General features: G+C 54.0%; 1 protein-coding gene across 1 annotated transcript in view; it reads left to right on the forward strand.

Annotated features, from left to right (window-relative positions):
- The window catches only part of ACSS1 (acyl-CoA synthetase short chain family member 1), a 42760-nt gene that overhangs the window by 2980 nt on the left and 20380 nt on the right, over positions 1 to 19400 (forward strand). The window contains exons 2-3 of the mRNA XM_079945400.1: positions 4968 to 5064; positions 19200 to 19399. Coding sequence (XP_079801526.1) covers positions 4968 to 5064; positions 19200 to 19399 — 297 coding nt within the window. The remainder of the gene's footprint in view (positions 1 to 4967; positions 5065 to 19199; position 19400) is intronic.

Genomic DNA, 19400 nt, shown 5'->3' on the forward strand with positions numbered 1-19400 from the left:
CTCCGTCATCGACTTGACTCTCTTCATCTACGTGCTGCTGACTCCCAAGTCTGGGGCCTGAACTGCAGGCTGGGCTCAGCTGGAGCTGTGGCCCAAAGCACCTACAAGGGGCTTCTCACAGGGTGGTGACTAGGCCCAGGGTCGTTGGTGGCCAGAGGTCCCAGAGACCAAGGCAGAGGCTGCTAGGCTTCTGACCAGCGCCGGGTGACCTGGGGACACCTGGGGCTGCTGTTACCATTGAATGAGAAAACACTTCGAAAGCACTCTGCGCTGTCTTTAGAACATTCCTTGCACCCAATCACTGGCCTTTGTTAATTATTAATGAATCCCGGAAGGGAGGCTGGGACCTTGAACCTGGTGTTCATCAGTGCTGCTGAGCCTGCTGTGCTTCCTCTGAACGGGACCATGCGGATTTCCACCTGATCAGCCTGTTCCAGGAAGCAGGCTGGGGAGGGCACACAGGTGGCTGACGTGGCTCTGAAAGCCCTTCTTGGATCCTGGGAGAGCCAGGCTGTTGTTGTAGGGGTGGGTAGGTCGTGGTGTCAGAGGCCCTGGGTTGGGGAGGTAAAGCCACACCCCCCTGCAGTGCCACGTTCTGGAAAGGATTCTTTCCAGCTTTTGAAGTTTGGCTCTTTCCCTTGTAGGGCTCAACAGATGTCTTTGCTCCTTGAGTATAAACTCCGAGATGTCAGGCAGTTGCAAGTGCAGAACTGGAGGGTAGTGACGCATTGCTTTCAAAACACAAAACTAAACTCTCCTTTGAGTCTGATTTTAAAAAACAAGTGTGTTTATTCTTACTTTCAAGCTCGGGTATAGAGACACTGTTGTTAACTAAGCATTGAACACAGAGATTCCTTGGACGCTTTTGAGAACGTTCCTTGCAGCAGTGGAAACTATTTCGCTGTAGCTCTCTCCTCTTCATGATGTGCCTCGAATAATTCAGATGGCAGACACACTGAGATGGCAAGAGCCTGCCCCCCGCGTTGCATTTCCTTCCAGCGACTGAAGTAGCTCTCTCAGGTCCTTCAAGGAACTCTAAGTGGACACATGACCTCAGGTCTCAGAAGGAGTGTCCCTCAGAAAAGTCTGAATCCTCCCCAGTTGTTAGAGACGCGACCTACTTTAAATAGCAGATGCTTCTGGAAGGTTGGCAAATACAATTTTTGTGACTGATGTAATACCTCAAATTGTACCAAGGAGGTTTTCTATTTAAAGAAAACCTATTGTGAGTTCTTTTGTGAATATTAACTCCCTTATCTCTTCGGATTAAAATTGAATTTCTGTAAAGTGGGGAGGGGCAGGGATGCATTTAAACAACAAGCAAGAGTTTGTTGAATGAAAATGTCTGCCTTTGTGTGTACATGTTTATGATGGAAATGATGACCCTCTCATCACCTTTTCTTAAAAACAAACCCAAACCCACCACACACACCAGCTTACCTGCTTGCAGAGCTGTGACAGGCCCGGGTGCAGACCTGTCCTTAGGTGAATGAGATGATGCTTCATCTCCCATCATACCTGTGACACCAACATGAAGTGTCTGGTGGCCCCCTTGTACAGATGGGGAAATAAAGGCTCCAACTCATGTTTGGTGGTGAACGGTGCAGAAAATGCACCAGTGCCTCGGAGCCTGCATTCTAATGAGATGGACCACAGATCAGTAAAGGAGCAGATCCACCCTGGGGAATGTTCTCAAGGTTTTTACAGCTGCTAAGGGGAGAATTAGGAAGTGTGTTCCACCATCCCCTGCCCCCCCTCCCGTGTTGAAGGAATCTTAGGGACATGGTCTCTGCCTGCAGGGACGTTCTGACCCGGATGGGGGAGGGTTTAGCGAGCTGGGAAGATGAGTGAGCGCTGAATGGTGTGGTGGGAGGGAGAGATCATTGTGTGCTGGGAAACTTGGAAAAGGCTTGAAATAAGAGGTCTGGTTTGAGCCAAGCCTTAAATTGCACTCTCTTCTTGCCCAGCGCTTCTTGGAAATACTTGGAAAGGAAATTCCCTTGTCCCACTGCCCAGTTCTTTGGGTGGAGACTTTTTTAAAAATGGGGGATGTAAGAGTTTCCTTCCCTTCCTCCTTCCTCTTCTGTTTTCCTCTCTGCTGTTGAGGCAATAGCGGGAGCCATGCATACGTGTTAAGAGCCAACATACACATGGCATCGTAGAGCCACGTCGCCCCACACCCTGCACTGTGCTTTTCTCTGGGCGCTGTGTCATCTGAGTGTTGTCCATGGCAGTTGTGAACTGTGTTTCCCTTGGGGACACAGCCACAACATCTGACCCCATGGCAGGAAAACTCCAGTGGCATCTAATTACTACCGTGACTCCTAGAGTCTGGAATCATTACCACCACCACGGATTAGGAGAGTGAGATTTAGCGGTGCTGTTTAGAGATAAACAAGTGAGTCTGCAGTTAGCGGTTAGCGAGTGGTTGGACAGCGGCCTGGCTCTAGAGCATGGTTTTAACCATTACCCCAGGCTGCCATCCAGTGGAGGCGTGGCCAGATGTCTTACAGAGCTCGCAAGAGTCTTTAATTACTCCTGTCCCCATTGGAAAAAGAAAGCCCCCCTGGAATTGGTAATATTCATACCAGGTAGACGTGAGTGCATGTGTGCGTATGTCCGCCTGTGTGAGCGTGGTCCTGGACCACAGCATCATGTCAGATCTTGGTAGAAGTGAAATGCTTAGGCCCATCCCGACCTGCTCAGTCAGAGACTTAGGGTGGGGCCTCGCTACATGCTCATGAGTCCTCTGGGGATCCTGGGGCATTTAGAAGCCCTAATTTAGACCAAAAAGAAAACTTCTTGAGGGACTAAGCCATGAAGATGAGGTCTCTTCCCTCCCCTGGGCATGGAGCCAACCTGGTGTCATTTGGACCCCACATTGCCCTCCAGCTCAGGGACTTGGGAGGTCCATCCGTCATCCATAGCTTAGGTGCTTCCTCTGCTCTGAGCCCCGGGTCAGGCTGCAGGTGTCCAAACAGGAACAGGGCATCTGGCCCCTGCCCACAGAGGGGCAGCAAGTTGGATACATCGCAGGAAGAGTTAAGAGTCTGGGAGGCATGAGGTCCAAGGGAAGAGAAGTGCTCCATAACAGAGTGAGGACGTGTAGGCTGGGACCTGTGGGAGGGTGGGCACCAGATGAAGGGCAGGAGTGGTGAGGGTGGGACGGTGTACCCCAGACAGGGTGAATCTGTGCAAAGGCCCCGAGGCAGGAAGGCCTTCAGCAGACTCGGCACGGCCAGTGAGGGGAGGGGACGGGATCTACCCCTGCTGAGAGTGGTCACCACCTCAGCTGCCAGGCGAGAGTATGGCCTCATCTGCTGCTTGTTCAAGAGAAGCCAGAAATCTGTGGTTTTAGTGTGAAAACTCTTGATTTCTAAACTTTGGACCAGACTGACACACACATTGATGTTGGGTTTATTGTGTAAATCCAGGTTTTGCCACCAAGCCCCTTCTCAGTTTGCCTTCTTGCTTTCCTCTCTTCTATTTTTTTGGCATTTTTTTCTCTTCTATTTTTCTAGTCATTCAAAGAACTTTCCTGTGTAAGTAGTAATTTTTCCCATGACATCTATCTTTATTTATTAAATTTTTTGAGGTATAATTTATATACTTGTTAGGAGCCAGAAAGTTGAAATGAAACTTTTTAATTTGTAAGAGTAAATGACAGATAAAATAACCTGAGAGGGAAAAATGTGATACACACACACACAGACACACAGACACACAGACACACACACACACACACACACACACACATACACACAAGCTAAAATTTGTAAATGTTTTCATGTGAGTTCACCCTGTTGAGGATTATGGGAATCACGTGGTTTGTTATGGGGAGGGCCTCCCATGACTTTTGTCAGAATGGTTTTCCATCAGGAATATTTGTAGTGACTCGCAGCAGGGTGATTATCAGGTGGTAGTTGACCTTGTGTTCCTGTGGTAGCACCTCAGTGTTGCCTTCCACCTGATTCTGACCCAGCCCTGTGAGTTAGATGCAGCAGTGGGTGCATCTCCCATTTATGTAGGAGGAGATTGATTTGGAGAAGATAGTAACTGCCCCAAAAAGAAAAAAAAAAGAAAAATTTATGTACCTGGACATGAGGGTGACCCTGAAGACCAGGTGAGCAGTGGCTGCTGCCCCCAGAGCTGTTTGTGGTATTTATTCCTCTGCTGATGGGGAAGTGCGTAATGAAAACAGGCCACGAGGGCCGGCTGGAAGGGGCTCTGGCACAAACCGGCCAGAGCCAAGCTCACCCTGCAGTCCAGCCAGTGGTGGTGAATAGGAGGTTAGCAATGAACATGATCCTACTAATCTTCAGGTTGACGGTAAACCAGCACAACTGACCTGTTTTTGCGGGCAGTCATGTGACCTGAGCTTGGGTAATGGAGGGGAAGGGAGCAGAGCCTCCCGGAAAACTAGCAAGGCATTTTGCCATCATTGCATCACTTCTTGGGGGAGGGTGCTGGCTGGACACCTGAGAAGGGATGTGGGCCCTTGTCCTGGATCGCACCTCCACCACACGAGAGCCCACCACACGAGAGCCCACCCCACGCACGCGCACTGATTTGGGGCACCCTGTTTGCATCGAGTCTTCTTTCCCACAGCCCAGCCTGCGGCACTCAGCCCTGGCCGTGCACGTTAGAACCGCCGGGGAGCCTTGAAAACCACGGGGCCAGTCGGGTCAGGGTCCCCTGGGTGGGGGCCGGGGTTGGGACTCCTGGTGTGAAGCACCTGCTTCAGAGCATTCCCAGGGGTCACCTGTACCTGCGAGGTCATCTTTGTGTAGTGACACCTCGTTTCTGCAGGGTCTATCACCATTCTCCTTGCAAGGAAGTAGAAACCCGCCTCTGATGAGGGAAGGGTCCACCCCAGTGAGAGCAGCGCAAACCACTGCAAACCTGACCCTCCCCTTTCCGACTCCAGTGGCACCAAGTGTAACGTCCATGAACCTGTTTTTGTGCAGTCAACTGCTTGGATCAGCATGTTCGGAAGTCCCCGGAGAGCGTCGCTTTGATCTGGGAGCAGGATGAGCCTGGAACTGAAGTGAGGATCACCTACAGGTACCATGTGTCCCCTGAGGGAGGGCACCTCTGTCGTGCTGGACGTCAGCACCAAACGCTGCTGCCGGGCTGTGACAGGAGGAGCCCCGGCCTCCTTGCCTACCTGGGCAATACTTGTTGTCTCTAGATTCCCCTGGAAGGAACTGGGTCCTCAGAAACAAATATGACAAACGTTCAAGGCACAGGGCAGACTCTTGGTGCGGTCCCGTGTGACTGTGACCTCTTCTGGGCGGGGGGTTATATGAGTATCAGGGGCCATGTTTCCTCTTGGGAAATGTTCTCTGGTCTCAGGAAAAGTAAACATGAACATGGACTGAATAAAGTACACACTGGGGTAACTAAAATCAGCCCCTCTTAGTGTGCTTACAACTGTGGCACAACAAATAAAATGGTCTTTAAAAAGGGGCTAAAATAAAACAAACAAAAAGGGGCTACACCTGATATTTGTATCTGTGACTCCTTAAATAAATTCTTCACGTATCGTGTACGCCAAGCCTGTGTGTTGGGGGGTTTGAGCGGACCCGGCGTCTGGGGGCAGGTGCTGGCCTTAAAGCCCTGCCCCCTCCCGGGACTGGCTTGCTCAGAGGTCTCTGGTCTGTCACCGCATCCCTGCGGGAAAAGCCCTTTGCTCAAGCTTCAGCTTACCTTTCCAGCGCTATCTCAGGAGGAGGGTTCAGAGGAGCAGGTCCTGACCGCGGGGACCCCTGGTTTCCTGCTTGTTTTTCAGACGCAGGTTTTATCACAGATCCAGGGCACCAAGCCTGGGGAAGCTGTGTTCAGCTGAACTTCTGGATGGAGCAAAGTGACATTCGTTAATCTGCTGTGGCTCCTAGTGCGTCCTGCCTTGCTTGTCCCTCCCCTGCTCCCAATACCCCTCGGCCGTCACAGTCCCTCCCAGCCTTTACTGCCAGTCACTGCACTGACCTGGGTCCCCTGGACAGACACCCTCCTGACTCCATGGGGTCCACGCATCAGCAGCACTGTGGCCTGGGACCCCCGGGCCCTGCACACTGGAGTTGGGGGCACTGCTCTAATAGACAAGCTGCTCCACTGTTCTTCACCCTTATTGGCCCGACTTGATCTCTCTGTGATTGTCCAGTAGATTAAGTCTCTATGGGTGGGGGTGGAGGAGGTCAGGGGAGTTCAGCTGTGGGCTAATTTTCTCCGGTCCTCCCGTGGACCAGGACCCGGAACTGGGGTTGGGCCGAGTCAGGCCCCTGAGAGCTGCTCGGCTGGACTGCTGAGTGTGTGTTTGTAACTGGGGGGGAGTCTCAGGACTGCAGCCATCTTGTTAAAACAAAGAACAACTTCATTTCCATAGCAGAGCAGCCCCGGGCAAGGTATAAACCTGTAAGTACAGGCAAAGAATTTATTATTCTCTCTCTAAAAATAAACAAGCTCAGCCTGAAGAAATGGTTTTACAAACTTCAGCTGGTCTTAGTGCCAGGTGACTGTTGTTATTTACTGTTTGAGGGAAAAGAGAAGTGTGTGAACGGGTTGTCTGTAATTGCAGCTAGTTTTTCTTTTCTTTTCTTTTTTTTTTTGTGGTACGCAGGCCTCTCACTGTTGTGGCCTCTCCCATTGTGGAGCACAGGCTCCGGATGCGCAGGCTCAGTGGCCGTGGCTCACGGGCCCAGCCGCTCCGCGGAATGTGGGGTCTTCCCGGACCGGGGCACGAACCCGTGTCCCCTGCATCGGCAGGTGGACTCTCAACCACTGCGCCACCAGGGAAGCCCCTGCAGCTAGTTTTTGAGGGACTTGGATTCATAATTTTCCTGGTCATGTTAGGTTTTTGACATGAGATTTTCTTCCTCCTGTCTCAGAGGAGAGCTGACTACACTTGGTGCTTGTCGTCCTGCCAGCATACAAACTGCCACTAAGATAAAGTGCATTCCTGCCAAGTGTCTCACATGGTGGCACCCAAGGTGCCCCAGGATGGTCACAGGCCTTGGCGACCTGAAGACCAAGTTCCAGACCCATGGTCTGAGCCCTTGAAGGAAACTGCGTGGGGATGTGGTTCTCACGGGCTGGGGTGCTGGAGGTGGATTCCTGGGGACCACGCCTGCCTGGTCTGTCCTAAGCTTGGGGGACCCATCTCAGTCCTCAGGTGCACAGAGCCTCTCCCTCCTGCGTCTGCTGAATTCTTCTGAAGAGGTGCACTTCTGAAGAATCATCAGAGAGCTTGTAACGTGAACCCACTCCTGTCCCAAGCCCAGTGATATGTGGGTCCACATGTGTTGCACACGCCCTCGCACACACGCCCTAAACGTGCACGTGTCTACAACCTGCTCTTGGTGTTCAAGGATCCTCCGGAACCGCTCTCCCGGGTTGCAGGCACCACCCTGCTCCTGTTCTGGAAGTTGGGCCATTGCCTGGGGGTGGCCTGTCTGCTGTCTTCAAGGTTCTGAGCACTGGGGTGTATGTGCAGCTGCACCTCCCTAGGGTGGGGGAGGCCTGGCAGGACCAGCTTTGGGAACCCCGGGGCAGCAGAGTGTCCTCAGCCCGGCCCCACCCCGCCTGCAATTGTTGCTTGGCTGGCGGCAATTCCCAGGCGCACCCTGGCAGACGGGCTGAGGCCTCGGCGGCCTGCTAGGCAGCGCGTGGGGCGCCTCATGCTGGCGCCGGCTGCGTGGCTCTGGGAGAAGGACAGCCTCGTGGGCTGGGGTTCTGTCCTTCAGGCGCGGTGCTCCCTCCCTGATGGGAGGCGAAGGGGCAGGACCTCCGCTGTCTGGGATCAGCCTGGGATGGCCTGCACGTGTCTCCCGGGGAAGAGGGCAGCCTGTGACCTGAGGCCGGAGCCAGGGCCAGAGGGCCGCCCATCCGATTTCCAGCCTTCTTCTCCCCAGAGGTGTGTTCAGAACTGACCTGAGGGAGCTGTTCTCCCCAGCGAGCCAGCAGGCCTGCAAACCTGGGCCCCCTGGCACCGCCTGAGGCCTCCGAGGCCAGGGCTGCAGAGGCCAGGCAGGCACATAATCTGGGTGGCTCCCCGAGGCTGTGCAGCCAGATAGCACTGGGAGCAGTTCTTTCCAGCCGTCCACGTGCTTATTTCGCAAGATGGTCCTTCACATTCAGTTTAAGCAGACAGATTCTAGAGGCCCTTGGCGATGGGGATGTGGACAAACACAAATCCCTGTCCTCTAGGCAGGTGGTGCGGGGGCTCAAGACCATTGCCTGCCTGGAGCCCGGGCTCTGGGCCAGGGGTTTCCAAGCTGGGGACGGGCAGAGGGCATGGAGCAGAGCAGACGCTGTGGCTGGTCCTGGTGTTCTGTGCTCAGGACCTCTCAGTGGAGGGTGCCTGCGCTCGGACAGAGACGAGAGCAGCCTGAGAGTATTCACCAGGCTCTGAACCAGGATCTCCCGTGTGAGGCTCTCTGAACAGGGGTCCAGACATGAGTCCTTTTAAAAAAAAAGTTTCTTAAAAATTTATTTTATTGAAGTGTAGTTGATTTACAATGTTGTGTTAATTTCTGCTGTACAGCAGGGTGATTCAGTTATACACATATATATTCTTTTTCATATTCTTTTCCGTTATGGTTTATCCCAGGATATTGAATATAGTTCCCTGAGCTCTACAGTAGGCCCTTGTTATTTATCTAAGATGTGACCTTCTAATTAATCTGTAGCATGTTTTAGCCCTGGCCTGGCCCTCCTCTGTGAACGCGGGTTGCCGTGAGGGCAGCACTGCTGTGGTCATGGCCAGGCTGTGCAGCTGAGCTGGGCGTCTGGGCTGCAGCGGGGAGAGCAGGCCTGGTACCCCCCATGTGCCCACACGTGAGCCGAGTGGAGTTTCCACTGTGGGTCCAGCCCTAGAGGCGATGATTTCTGTAGTTGTTCCAGCTGGGCCTTCTTATGGTGGGGCGTGCACAGTGGGGAGCCCCTGCCCAGAGGCACAGAGCGGACGGAAGGCCCCCTCCCCGCTGCCTGCCTTAGAGCCCCTTGGCCAGCGCGGAGGACGCCTCCTGCCTGGGCCAGCCGACCAGGCACTGGGCGTTACTGGTGCCTAGCGTGGGGGGCCCACTGAGAATACAGAATGGGGCCCAGCCCCTGGGGCGGCCCTCTGTCTGGGGCAGCCACACCAGCACCCCTGGGTAGAGGGTGCCGCGAGCTCTGAAGCCTGGAGGCACCTCCTGAGAAGCTGGCTTGTGCCCCGGGCCCCGGGTGTCTTTACGTGGCCACTTGTTAAGGTCACGGAAGGGCCCTGTGGGCTCTGGTGGGAGGAAGCAGGAAGTTGTTGTAACGCCGTTGGAGAAGACTTTGAGGAAGTGCTGGGGGGTTGGGTTTTGGGAGCCCGAGGAGGGGAGGCCCGAGCATGGAGGCTGAGGGCAGGGCCGGCCAGCGCACTGTGGGGTGAGGTGGCGGGGTGGGTGGAGGCCTGTGTTCCCGCCTGCTTTGTCCCCAGCTGTGTGTGACCTGGAGCAAATCTCCAGCTCTCTGACCCTGTTTTCTCCTCCACTGGGTGCTGGGTGTTGAGCAGCACAGGGGAATGAAAGCCCAGACCTGGGTCTGGGAGGATGTGGGTCTGATTTGGCTGTAGGTCGGGGCAGGTGAAGGGAGGTCAGTAGAGGATTTCAGATTTGACGAGGGGAAGGGCACGGGTGGCCCTGCGGCTGCTGCGGCCGGGAGGGCCGGGTGGGGTTTGCAGGGAGAGGTCCTCACCTCAGGAGAACAGTTTGGAGCCCGCTAAAAGGCAGCCCCCCGACCCTTGCACCTGGTGCTTCTCACCCCCAGATTAACTAGAGTTTGCAGTGAGCAAACTCCTTTATTAAAATATTAGGGCAACTGAAGGGGAAGATCATTAATGGACATAGTGAGGCTGAGGGTGGGGTGCTTTGGGGTGAGCCAGGGCCGGTGACCATGAGGCTCCAGGACAGGGGCCCCTGGCAGGCAGGGTGAGTGGGTTTGTCGGTGGGCTCTCCTCGGTGGAGGCACCGGAAGCTAGTGGCTGCCAGGCTTGTGTGCAGTGTCCCCTGCTGACCTCTGAGTAACTCTGATTGCAAAACTTGGTCAGGAATCCCCGTGCTGGCTCCCAGAATCCGGTAGGAGCTCTGGGTTACGTGGATGGAGCTGGTTTTAAACCAGCATTTAACTTTCCTTTAAGACTTGGCTCCAGATTTTGAAGCTGGCAAGTGCTTTGAATCTTTCTATACGTAACACTTAGTTTTCTTTCCCATTCTTTTGGGCAAGCTGAGGCTCTTGGAATTTCACATTTTACAATGGCCCTGTCTTGGGACTGCAGCAGGAATGACCTCCACAGAGAGTCGAACCTCCTTGATGGGGCCCTTTCTGGGAACCCTCTGGCGGACGTTTAGTTGGAGGACCACACATAACAGACGTCTCCCTTGGAGCTGGATGCCTGCTTTTTGTGAACTCCCCTCTGCTGTGCAGGGGATGCTGGAGGGGGCTGCATTGCGGGAGGTGGAGGGGCAGCAGCCTGCGGAGGGAAGGGGCGCTGGCCCCTTGGGGACCAGTCTTTAAGGAGGTGCTTCTGTTCCAGCTGTGTGGTTCGGCTTCCGGCAGCTGCAGACCTGGTGGTGGGAGGGGGGCCGACAGCCTTGCTGTGGCTGTGCTGGGCCCCCTCCGGGGCAGCACAGAGGCCTGCTCGGGTGCTTGTCACTCCAGGCCCCTCCCCCACCCTCCCCGCCTGCTCCTTGGCCTCTTCCTCTTCCGGCTGAGGTGGCAAATCGAGGCCCCTGGAAGGAGCAGCCCGGCAGGCAGCCCTGAGACCCTGCAGGGCCGCCCTGACGCTCGGCTGACATGTAGCCCCCCGTGCTGGACCCTCTGTCTGCTGCCCAAGACCCGCTTGCAGGAGGGTTCCCTGTAACCAGCCAGGGGCTGGCTGTCCTCCAGGTCCCCAGGCCCTAACCCTGGCCCTGACCCTAAGGCTGGGGCAGCCCCCGCTGTGTGGGCCCCTGGCACTTACGATCTTCGTTTGGATTCCCGGTCACCCTGGGTTGTAAAGTGAGGGACCTGATGCCCAGCGAGCTGAGGGGGCTCTCAGGCTCACCCTGCTGGAAATGCCAGAAACAGGGTTTGGACCCAGCAATGTCTGATCTGCGAGATGTGCTGTGGCATCTTGGAGGCGGTGAAGGTGTAAATGGCGGGCTGCCCTGTGGCGCTAACTTGGTGACAGGCCTGTAGGTCTGTGTGCAGACATCGCACCCCTTCACTGACCAGGGCTATGTGTTCCAGGACCTCCAAGACAAGGAGTCGCATGTTAACCGCGATTCCAGCTGGGGAGGAGAGGTCAGTGCCTGAGGGCTCCAGGTGGCATCTAGGAGGGACAAGGGATGGCTGCGGAACAAGGTGGGCCTAAAGACTGTGGAGTCCTGCTGTGACGGCGGGGCCGTGAGGAGCAGAAAGTGCACGTGCTGGAGGGGCTCTGGGGACCTCGGGGCCCTGGAGGCAGGAGGGGTCACTTTGGGTACGAGAGGAGGGGCAATGGGCCAGGTTAGGGGGCCTGCCTGGCCCTTCATTCTGTCTCCTGACCCCCTGTGTCTGTCTTGGACCTCATCCGAACCTGGGAACAGAGGGGATCTGGATGGGGGAGAGGCCTGGCAATTTTCCATCAACAGATCCAGTTAAACTTCCTCTGGGAAGCTGGAGCGAGGTTTCTGGGCCACTGGGAGGGTGGATTCCTTTGCTCCATCTGGGCCGACAGCCCCATTCTCCCTGCTGGTTGTCCTTGGTAGCTCAGGGCTACCAGCCTGCGGGAGCCTCTGGGGTTCTTCGTGTGTTGGCACTGCCTGCCTCGATGTGAGCAGGGCTCTGAGTCTGGAAAGGAAAGAACTTCTTTTCCGGAGACAAGACTCGGGCTGAAGGCCAGTGCCGAGGTCCAAGGGAGATCAGGCGTGAATCAGGGAAGAGGGCAGACCTTTTCTCAAGTCTGACCCGTCACTTCTGTTCCACCAGGGCTGCGTCAAGAGTGGGAGAGAAAGACTTAGGCTGAGGGGGAGCTGGACCCTGGGGCAGGTGGTTCTGAATGTGGAGCCAAACACTGAAGCGTGAAGAAAAGCACGCCCACCCCGCCCCAGTTCTGCTCTGTCCTGATTAGAGGAAGGCTCGATTCAACCACAGTGAGCAGCTTTGAACACTTCTCTTGCTCATTTCAATCCAAGGAAAAATGTTACATAAATAACGATGGAGTTGGCAGACGGCAAACATCCTCAGGTTTGGGAACCTTTGAAATAGGGTGTCAGCTATTCTGAAGCTGTGGGTTTTGAGAGCTGCCCTTGGAGCCAGGCTTGGGTTTGAATCCTGACCTGACCCTTGACCCTTTCAGCTGAATAGCCTTGAGAAGTCACTTAACTCCTCTGTGCCTCAGTTTCCTCATCTGGAAAATGGGGTCGTGATGGTAGCCCCCAGCCCACGGGCTGTTGTGAGTGCTCCACGGATGTGCCTAGGGTTCAGACCAGCGCTGTTCCTGCTGTCACTGAAGGAACTGTGCATGTGGTGGCAGTGGGCGGGCAGGAGGAGGCTTCCCTGGGCAGTAACACGAGCAGGTTGGGGAAGGCTGAGGAGGCAGGAGCCCGTGGGCCTGCAGGTGGCCGAGGCTGGCCCGGAGAGGAGGCTCCTTGTGGTCACAGTGGGTGGCAAGCGTGGCTGGAGAAGACGGGGCAGCTGGTGGAGGTGGTGGGGTGACACGGCAGGTGGCGGATGGGCGGGGTGCACAGGCATGGCGGTGGGCCTACCTTCCCTCCAGGCTCCCGGAACCCCAGGCCATTGCCAAGTGCCTGGAATCTGTAGCTGGCAGCAGCCCTGACTGTGGATGATGCATCCTCAGACCCACCTCCCACCCCAAACGAGGGCTTCCCATCAACAGCCACGGCAGGGCGCGTGGAGCAGGTGGGCCTTCAGGGGAGGGATTCTCGAACCGCATTCAAATACACTGGTGACTCTCATTCACCCTGAGCCAGTGACACGGCTGCCTAAGATTTACACAAAAGCAAACTGGCATTTTCACTCTCCTTCCTGCTGTTAAGGAACCACTGATTTTCACCAACTTTATTTTTCTGCCATTCTGCAATAATTATAGCTACTGTTTATAGGATCCCTTTATATGTGCCTAGGACTTCATATTTGGTCTTAAGTCTGTTTGGGCTGCTATGACAAAACACCACTGACTGGGCGGAGTGGGGGGGCTTATAAATAACAGAGACTTATTTCTCACAGTTGTGGAGGCTGGAAGTCCAAGATCAAGGTGCCAGCACGGTCACCTGCTGGTCAGGCCCTCCTCCTGGGTCACAGCCAGAGCCTTCCTTTTGTGTCCATACATGGTGGAAGGAAAAAGGGAGCTCTGTGGGGGTCTCACTTATAAGGGCACTAATCCCATCATGGGGCTCCACCCTCGTGCCCTAATTACCCCCCCCCCCCGAGGCCCCATCTCCTAATACTATCATCTTATCATCTTTGGGGGTTAGGATTCTGCAGACATTCAGACCACAGGAGTCCTCGAGACCACCTTAGTAGTGGTCCTATTATTAGGCCATTCTATGGTTGAGACAGTCTAGACCCTGGGTGTATGGGGAGCTGGGTGGGAGCCCCATCTCTGATCAGATGTCGTTCACTGAGGCATTCTCCTGAGAGGCAAATTCTCTGAGTCCAGAACTTTCTGCAGAGTGTAGCAAAACCTCAAGGAGAATACATTTATTTTTTGTAATAAATTTAGAAAACATGCAGCTTTAGTGATTGCAAGTCCACTGGCTGGCCTGGCGTCAGCTGTGGCAGTTCAGCTCTTGTTTCCTGTGAACGCCGAGTGTATGCGGGGCCTTCCTTGGCAACGGCAGCTTGGGCGTTTTTGTGTCGACATGTGGCAGCTGCTTTACAGTTCACTGCAGCTTACCTTCGCTCAAGGTCATGGTCACGTGATCAAATCATGACGTGAGAGGAATTTCATACTTGGGTTATGAGCCTGCCCAGCTGAATTTCCTGGGCTTCTGTTCTCTCGGTGGCAGTAAGTAGCAGAGTAAGCGCATGTCATTACGTTAGATTAGATTTAGTGGCTACAGTAATGTCTGGGCCAGAGGAGTCAGCCAGAGGGAAGGAGTTGGTCCCGAGGCCTGGTGAGCTTCTCCCTGTGAGAAGGGGACCCTCTTGCCGTGCTCCGCTTTCCGAAAGCCAGCCCTTGCTTCTCTCACCACCTCCATCTTCCAGAAATGGCTTGCTGAAGAGAATATCAAAGTCTAGAGAAGTGTACCGAAGAAAGATGTGTCCTGTCCAGTCCTGCATCTGGACCACGGCGTTGACCCCTCCCCTCAGCACCAGGCTTGGAGGAAAGAAGTGACTGTCACAGGCCTTCCACACACACATCGACACAGTTCCCCGGGTTCCTTCCCTTATCGGCAGAAGGAAACGCAGAGGACAGGAGCTGTGTGCTGGCCTATCAGTGGGGCGGCCCTGCCCATCGCCCTCTCTGAGGGGCAGGATGTCTCCTGCCAGGGTACAGGAGGTACAGGAGGCTGGGAGGCATTTGCGGGGTGGACCCGGCGCTCATGGTTAGAGCTCGGGCTCCAGTCGCCCTGCACCCGCCAGGGCTCTCGTCCTTTCTTGCTTACCTGCTCTTCCTTTCCAGTCCACAGATATCTGTTGCATACCTTCTCTGAGCTAGGCCCGGTTCCGGACGCTGGGAGGAAGGCAAAGAACAAATCCCTGCCCAAGTAAAGCTCATACTCAGTGGGGCAGGTGGACAAAGAAGGAGGTAGCCTCTTTTCCAGTGTTTAATGAGCACAAGAGCCAGAGTAATGGTAATGGTAACAAGTAAGCAAGGCATGCATTCCGGATGCGTTTCTTAAATACAACAGCACCACACACACACACACACACACACACACACACGCACACGCACACGCACACAAACACACCCGGCTTATCTTACTTCCCCTGGGGCTGTCCAGCTGTGTCCTGTTTTGGATTGAGCTGGGCCAGAGGTGCCTTTCTTCCGTCTGTGTCTGGGCAGATGTCGTGTTGGTTACGGATTAGCATTGGATGAATGCTCCTCCCACTTGAAGCTTAGAGTTGGCTGTAGAAGGTTTCCTTCCTTCCCCCAAGGCCAGGCAGCATTTTGCTGGTGTTCAGCACCCTGAATATGAGGCCAGTCTGTGTATTTGTGCCTGTCATTTGCATGCGTCCACGTGGAAGGCATGGCCCTGAGGAGTCTACTCACAGACGAACGTAGATATCTTATTCAGAACCTGCATGACGAATGCTATATTTCTCCTGGCACTTGAAAATAGAACTCTAACTCATTTTGTTGAGATCATTTCTCAGAAAGCTGCGTGTCACTGTCCCTTGGAAAGATCTCGCAGGCCAGGAGGAAGCCAGTGCATCCTGCAGTCAGCCCAGAGCACCCATCACTGAGTGGCTGCGTTCTCTGTTTGATAAGAAACAGCATTTCGGTTTGTGAAAGTCTGAGAAGTTATGAGTATCCAAGAACTGCTTTTGAATGATTTTTGAGTACCTCACGTAACAGGATCACTTGAATAGCACTTACTTTTTTGTGATTTGAAGACCTAGGTTTGCTGACCATATATTCCAGTGGTCTAAGTCTGGAGAAGATTGCTAATGAAAAGCAAAAGCTTAAAATGAAAAATCCAAGTTTAAAAATATAATGGATGAACTGGAAAGATGAGGAGAAATTGAGATGGAATTAAATAGGGACAAATGGACAGTCTGGAAAGTCCGATTTTAAAAATTAATTTACTGACTGTGACATGGAGGACCCCTGTTCAGAGTCCTGTTCTGTGTGTGGCGATGGTCAGTGGGTTAGTGACCTCATGTTGAATTTGGGCCACCTTTGTCAGGCATTAGAAAATAAATGTATTCTTCATTTACATGGTTAAATATAGAGTTGGGGTCAAGGGTCTGCGTTCCATATTCTGACCTGGGCAGATACCATGGGAATGCCGGGGTCCGTTTGGTAACCTGGGGGTTTCTAGAGAATGGGAGTGGCGTCACGGAGGGCTGGGCGAGAGAACCTGGGAGAGAAAAGGCTTTGCGAGGTAGTGGTGGGGGGTATTCAGAAATCTGAAGGGCTATCATTGAATGACAGATTTTCTCTGGACATCTTTAAAGGGCTGAACTGGGACCAAGGGTTGGAAGTGGAACAGCTACAAGTCTTGGCCTGATTCTAGGAAGACTGTTTAGTGCTGTGTGGGGTGATTCCCAGCAATGTGATGTTTAAGCAGAGGCTGGACCGCTGTGGCCAGGAACCTCAGGGAGGCTTCAAGGATCTCTTCGACCTTGAGTTTTATGGCCTTGGCAGAGAGGATGGGAAGGGGAGTGAACTCGAGAGATTTACCCCGATCAGATTCTTTACCAGAAACTTCTCTGGATGCAGCGGCAAGGGTGTGGGACCCAGCAGACTCAGTTCCAGGGCCCATGAGAAGGCCCCTCGATCCTCCAGGGAACACCTGGGCTACCTCAGCTTGGTCTCCAGACCTTCCCGGGGCTATAGGTCAGCTGCCCAGCTCTGACCGCCAGGCAACTTCTGCCCCTGAAGGGGAGTCCTTTCCCCTTTGCTGCCTTTCTCCTCCTCCCCACGGCCAACCTTTCCAGAAAGCTCTCCCTGCTGCCTCAGTAATTGTACCAGAAGCTGAGGTGATAAACGCCCATCACACTTTCATGTGCCTTCATTTCCCTAGTGGGAGCTGGATTGCAGGAGGACACTTCCCCTCTCATTTCTTTTGTCTGGTGCCCTACTCGCCCCCATGGTGCCTAGAATGGAATTTTTAACATCTTACAAATTCATCAAAATGAATTAGTTGATTTTAGTACTTCTAGAAAGTAATTTCAAACAAAGACGTCTGATGGTAAAGATAATCTCTACTGAATGTTTGGCCGAGTCCTGAGTGGGTGAAGCTTTTCATTAACACTCGTGACAGTTAAACAAGGTGGAAGGGGCCTGCTGTTTCTCAGGTGATCTTGTGGCAGCTGAGAAAGGTGAGCTCCCATGCCCGTGCAACTCCTACAGAAAGTAACCCAGGCCTCTCTGTCTGGGCGGCTCTGTGCCTTCCTCGACTTCAAAATGCTGCCTTCCGTCTGCAGAAAAAGGACTGGATGTCGTCACCACTGATCTCTGACGCACTTGAGCCTCCATCTCCCCAGCACCGACTCCTTAAGTCCTTAGCGCTGTTGAAAATGGCACCTGCGCTGGGCTGAAGTTATCCTTCTGTGGGACTGACCGTAGCTGCCTCTCGAGTGCTGTCACAGAGTGTCCTAGCCTCCTCCCCGCGCGCAGGAGGCGTGTTTCTGGGCCCTGCTCCGGGGAGTTTGCTGTTGGGGGCTGTCGGGGTGCTCTTTCTTTCATCACAAGCTCAGGTGCGGGGTGGATGGGGTCAGTGAATGGTGCTTTTGTCCTCCTAAAGCCTTAAGGAGAAAGGATAGGGTCCTACCAGAGAGGCAGTGTGCCAGCCTGGGCAGGAGTCGAGGGGGAGCGCAGGCTGCACTCGTGTTACCCGAACCAAACTTGGGTCCGTCCGCTTGCCCGTGCACAGTAAAGCCAATCTACTGACACCGGGTTGGAGTGAAGGAAAGTGCAGCGTTTACTGCAGACACCAAGCAAGGAGTCCAGGGCCGCTGGTGCTCAAAACACCCCACTCCCCGACGGGTTTCAGGAAAGCCTTTTTAGAGGCAAGGTGAGGGAGGGGAGTCCCAGGGTATGTGATCAGCTCACCACAGTTCTCTGGCTGATGGTGACTAACAGGGCTGTTAACATTATCAATCCTCAGGCTCCAGTAGGTCCAGAGGCTACAAGTAGTTAATTTCTTCCGTCTGGTGGGCGTTTTAGCATCTGTAAAACAACTCAGGAATGTGCATCAGATACTATTATCTAGGTACTTTAGAGAGGAGCTAAAGCAGAGGATATGGGGGCGGGGTCTGTCCCTGGAAGGCCCCATAAGGTCCTGCTTGGTTACACTAGTGATCTCTCGTCTGGTCTCCCCCAAGGCCTGTCACTGCCCACCCTTCATTTCCTGCTGGCCCTTGCTGGGCTGCCCCTTTCTGGGCCTCTGAGCACAGGGCAACCACAAACGCTCCTGGGTCTTGGCCAGGAGGGTAGAGCCACGTGGGTGGGGTGGACTTACTCTGCCCTTCCATGCCAGCTTTCTGTTAAATAACGAATACAGCAAGTCATTCACACTGACGTTATGAGCAACATTGGAGCTATGATTTTGAGTGTTTAAAATATTTCTGTTTAAATTGTTTTGATTTTGCTTAAAAATTATTTAAGAAACTAAGTTACAGATGTTGTATGTGCTTTAAAAGTCTACAGTGACCCTTAAATTTGTGTCCTCATATGCTGTATTGAAAAGAAACCATCAATGAATTTCAAATGCAATATAATTTTTTTCTTTGGAAGAAAAATAAAAAATATATATATATAAAAAACAAATACAATAAAACAAGAGCAGTGAAAATGGGAAATGTCCCTTCCTGTGGGAAGTGGGGTTCAGTGGGACCACGTCGGAAGCAGTGCTGAACCCAGCGTCCACCTGCTTCTGCTCTCCTGCACTTTCCTCCATTTCCTGCTCTGGTTTCTGGTAGGCTGTCATCCTCTCGGGGTTGTGTTGGGTCACGTGCTAACCCCAAGCATATCAGCTTGTTCAGCGGGATGCTGCTCTCTGACTGGCTGGCCAAGCCTAAGCCCCTGGAGTGGAGGCAGGGGCCATGTGGGCACAGGAGGCGGGGCACAGTGTCCTGGTCCCTCAACACCCAGCCCTGCCCCGGGCTGCGGGTCGCTTTCCTTCCCAAATCACTGAGGCTTCGCAGAGCTGGGGTCCCCTTCCCGGGGTCCCCTGCCCAGCAAGGCCTGTGCTGACCCAGAGAACAGGGGCCTCTCGGGGAGGATGTGTCAGCAGGCTCCGGGACCGGATGACCCAGGTCTCTGAGAAGCTCTGCTCTCAGTGGATGCAGGGACAGGCGATTTTTCTCAGCAGTGTGGCCGTGAATCTGTGTCAGGACAAGCCTACAAAGTTACAATGCTTTCTGAAAAGAGCCTTCCATGCATCAAGTGTTGGAGTGGCTGCCCTCCCCCTGGCTGGCCGGGGCTCCAGTGCCTGCAGTTTGCAGAATTATTCCAGCCAAATGACTATGCGTTCTGGCCCTCCCCCTTCTCTGACAGCCCTCCCTTCCTTGTGCCATAGGGAACTGCTGGAGACCACGTGCCGCCTGGCCAACACGCTCAAGAGGCATGGAGTCCACCGAGGGGACCGGGTAGCCATCTACATGCCTGTCTCCCCGCTGGCTGTGGCCGCAATGCTGGCTTGCGCCAGGATTGGAGCCATCCACACTGTTGTCTTTGCTGGCTTCAGTGCGGGGTCCTTGGCTGCGAGGATCAATGATGG

This window comes from Stenella coeruleoalba (assembly GCF_951394435.1).
Source record: "Stenella coeruleoalba genome assembly, chromosome: 15".
In the NCBI taxonomy this organism is placed as follows: domain Eukaryota; kingdom Metazoa; phylum Chordata; class Mammalia; order Artiodactyla; family Delphinidae; genus Stenella; species Stenella coeruleoalba.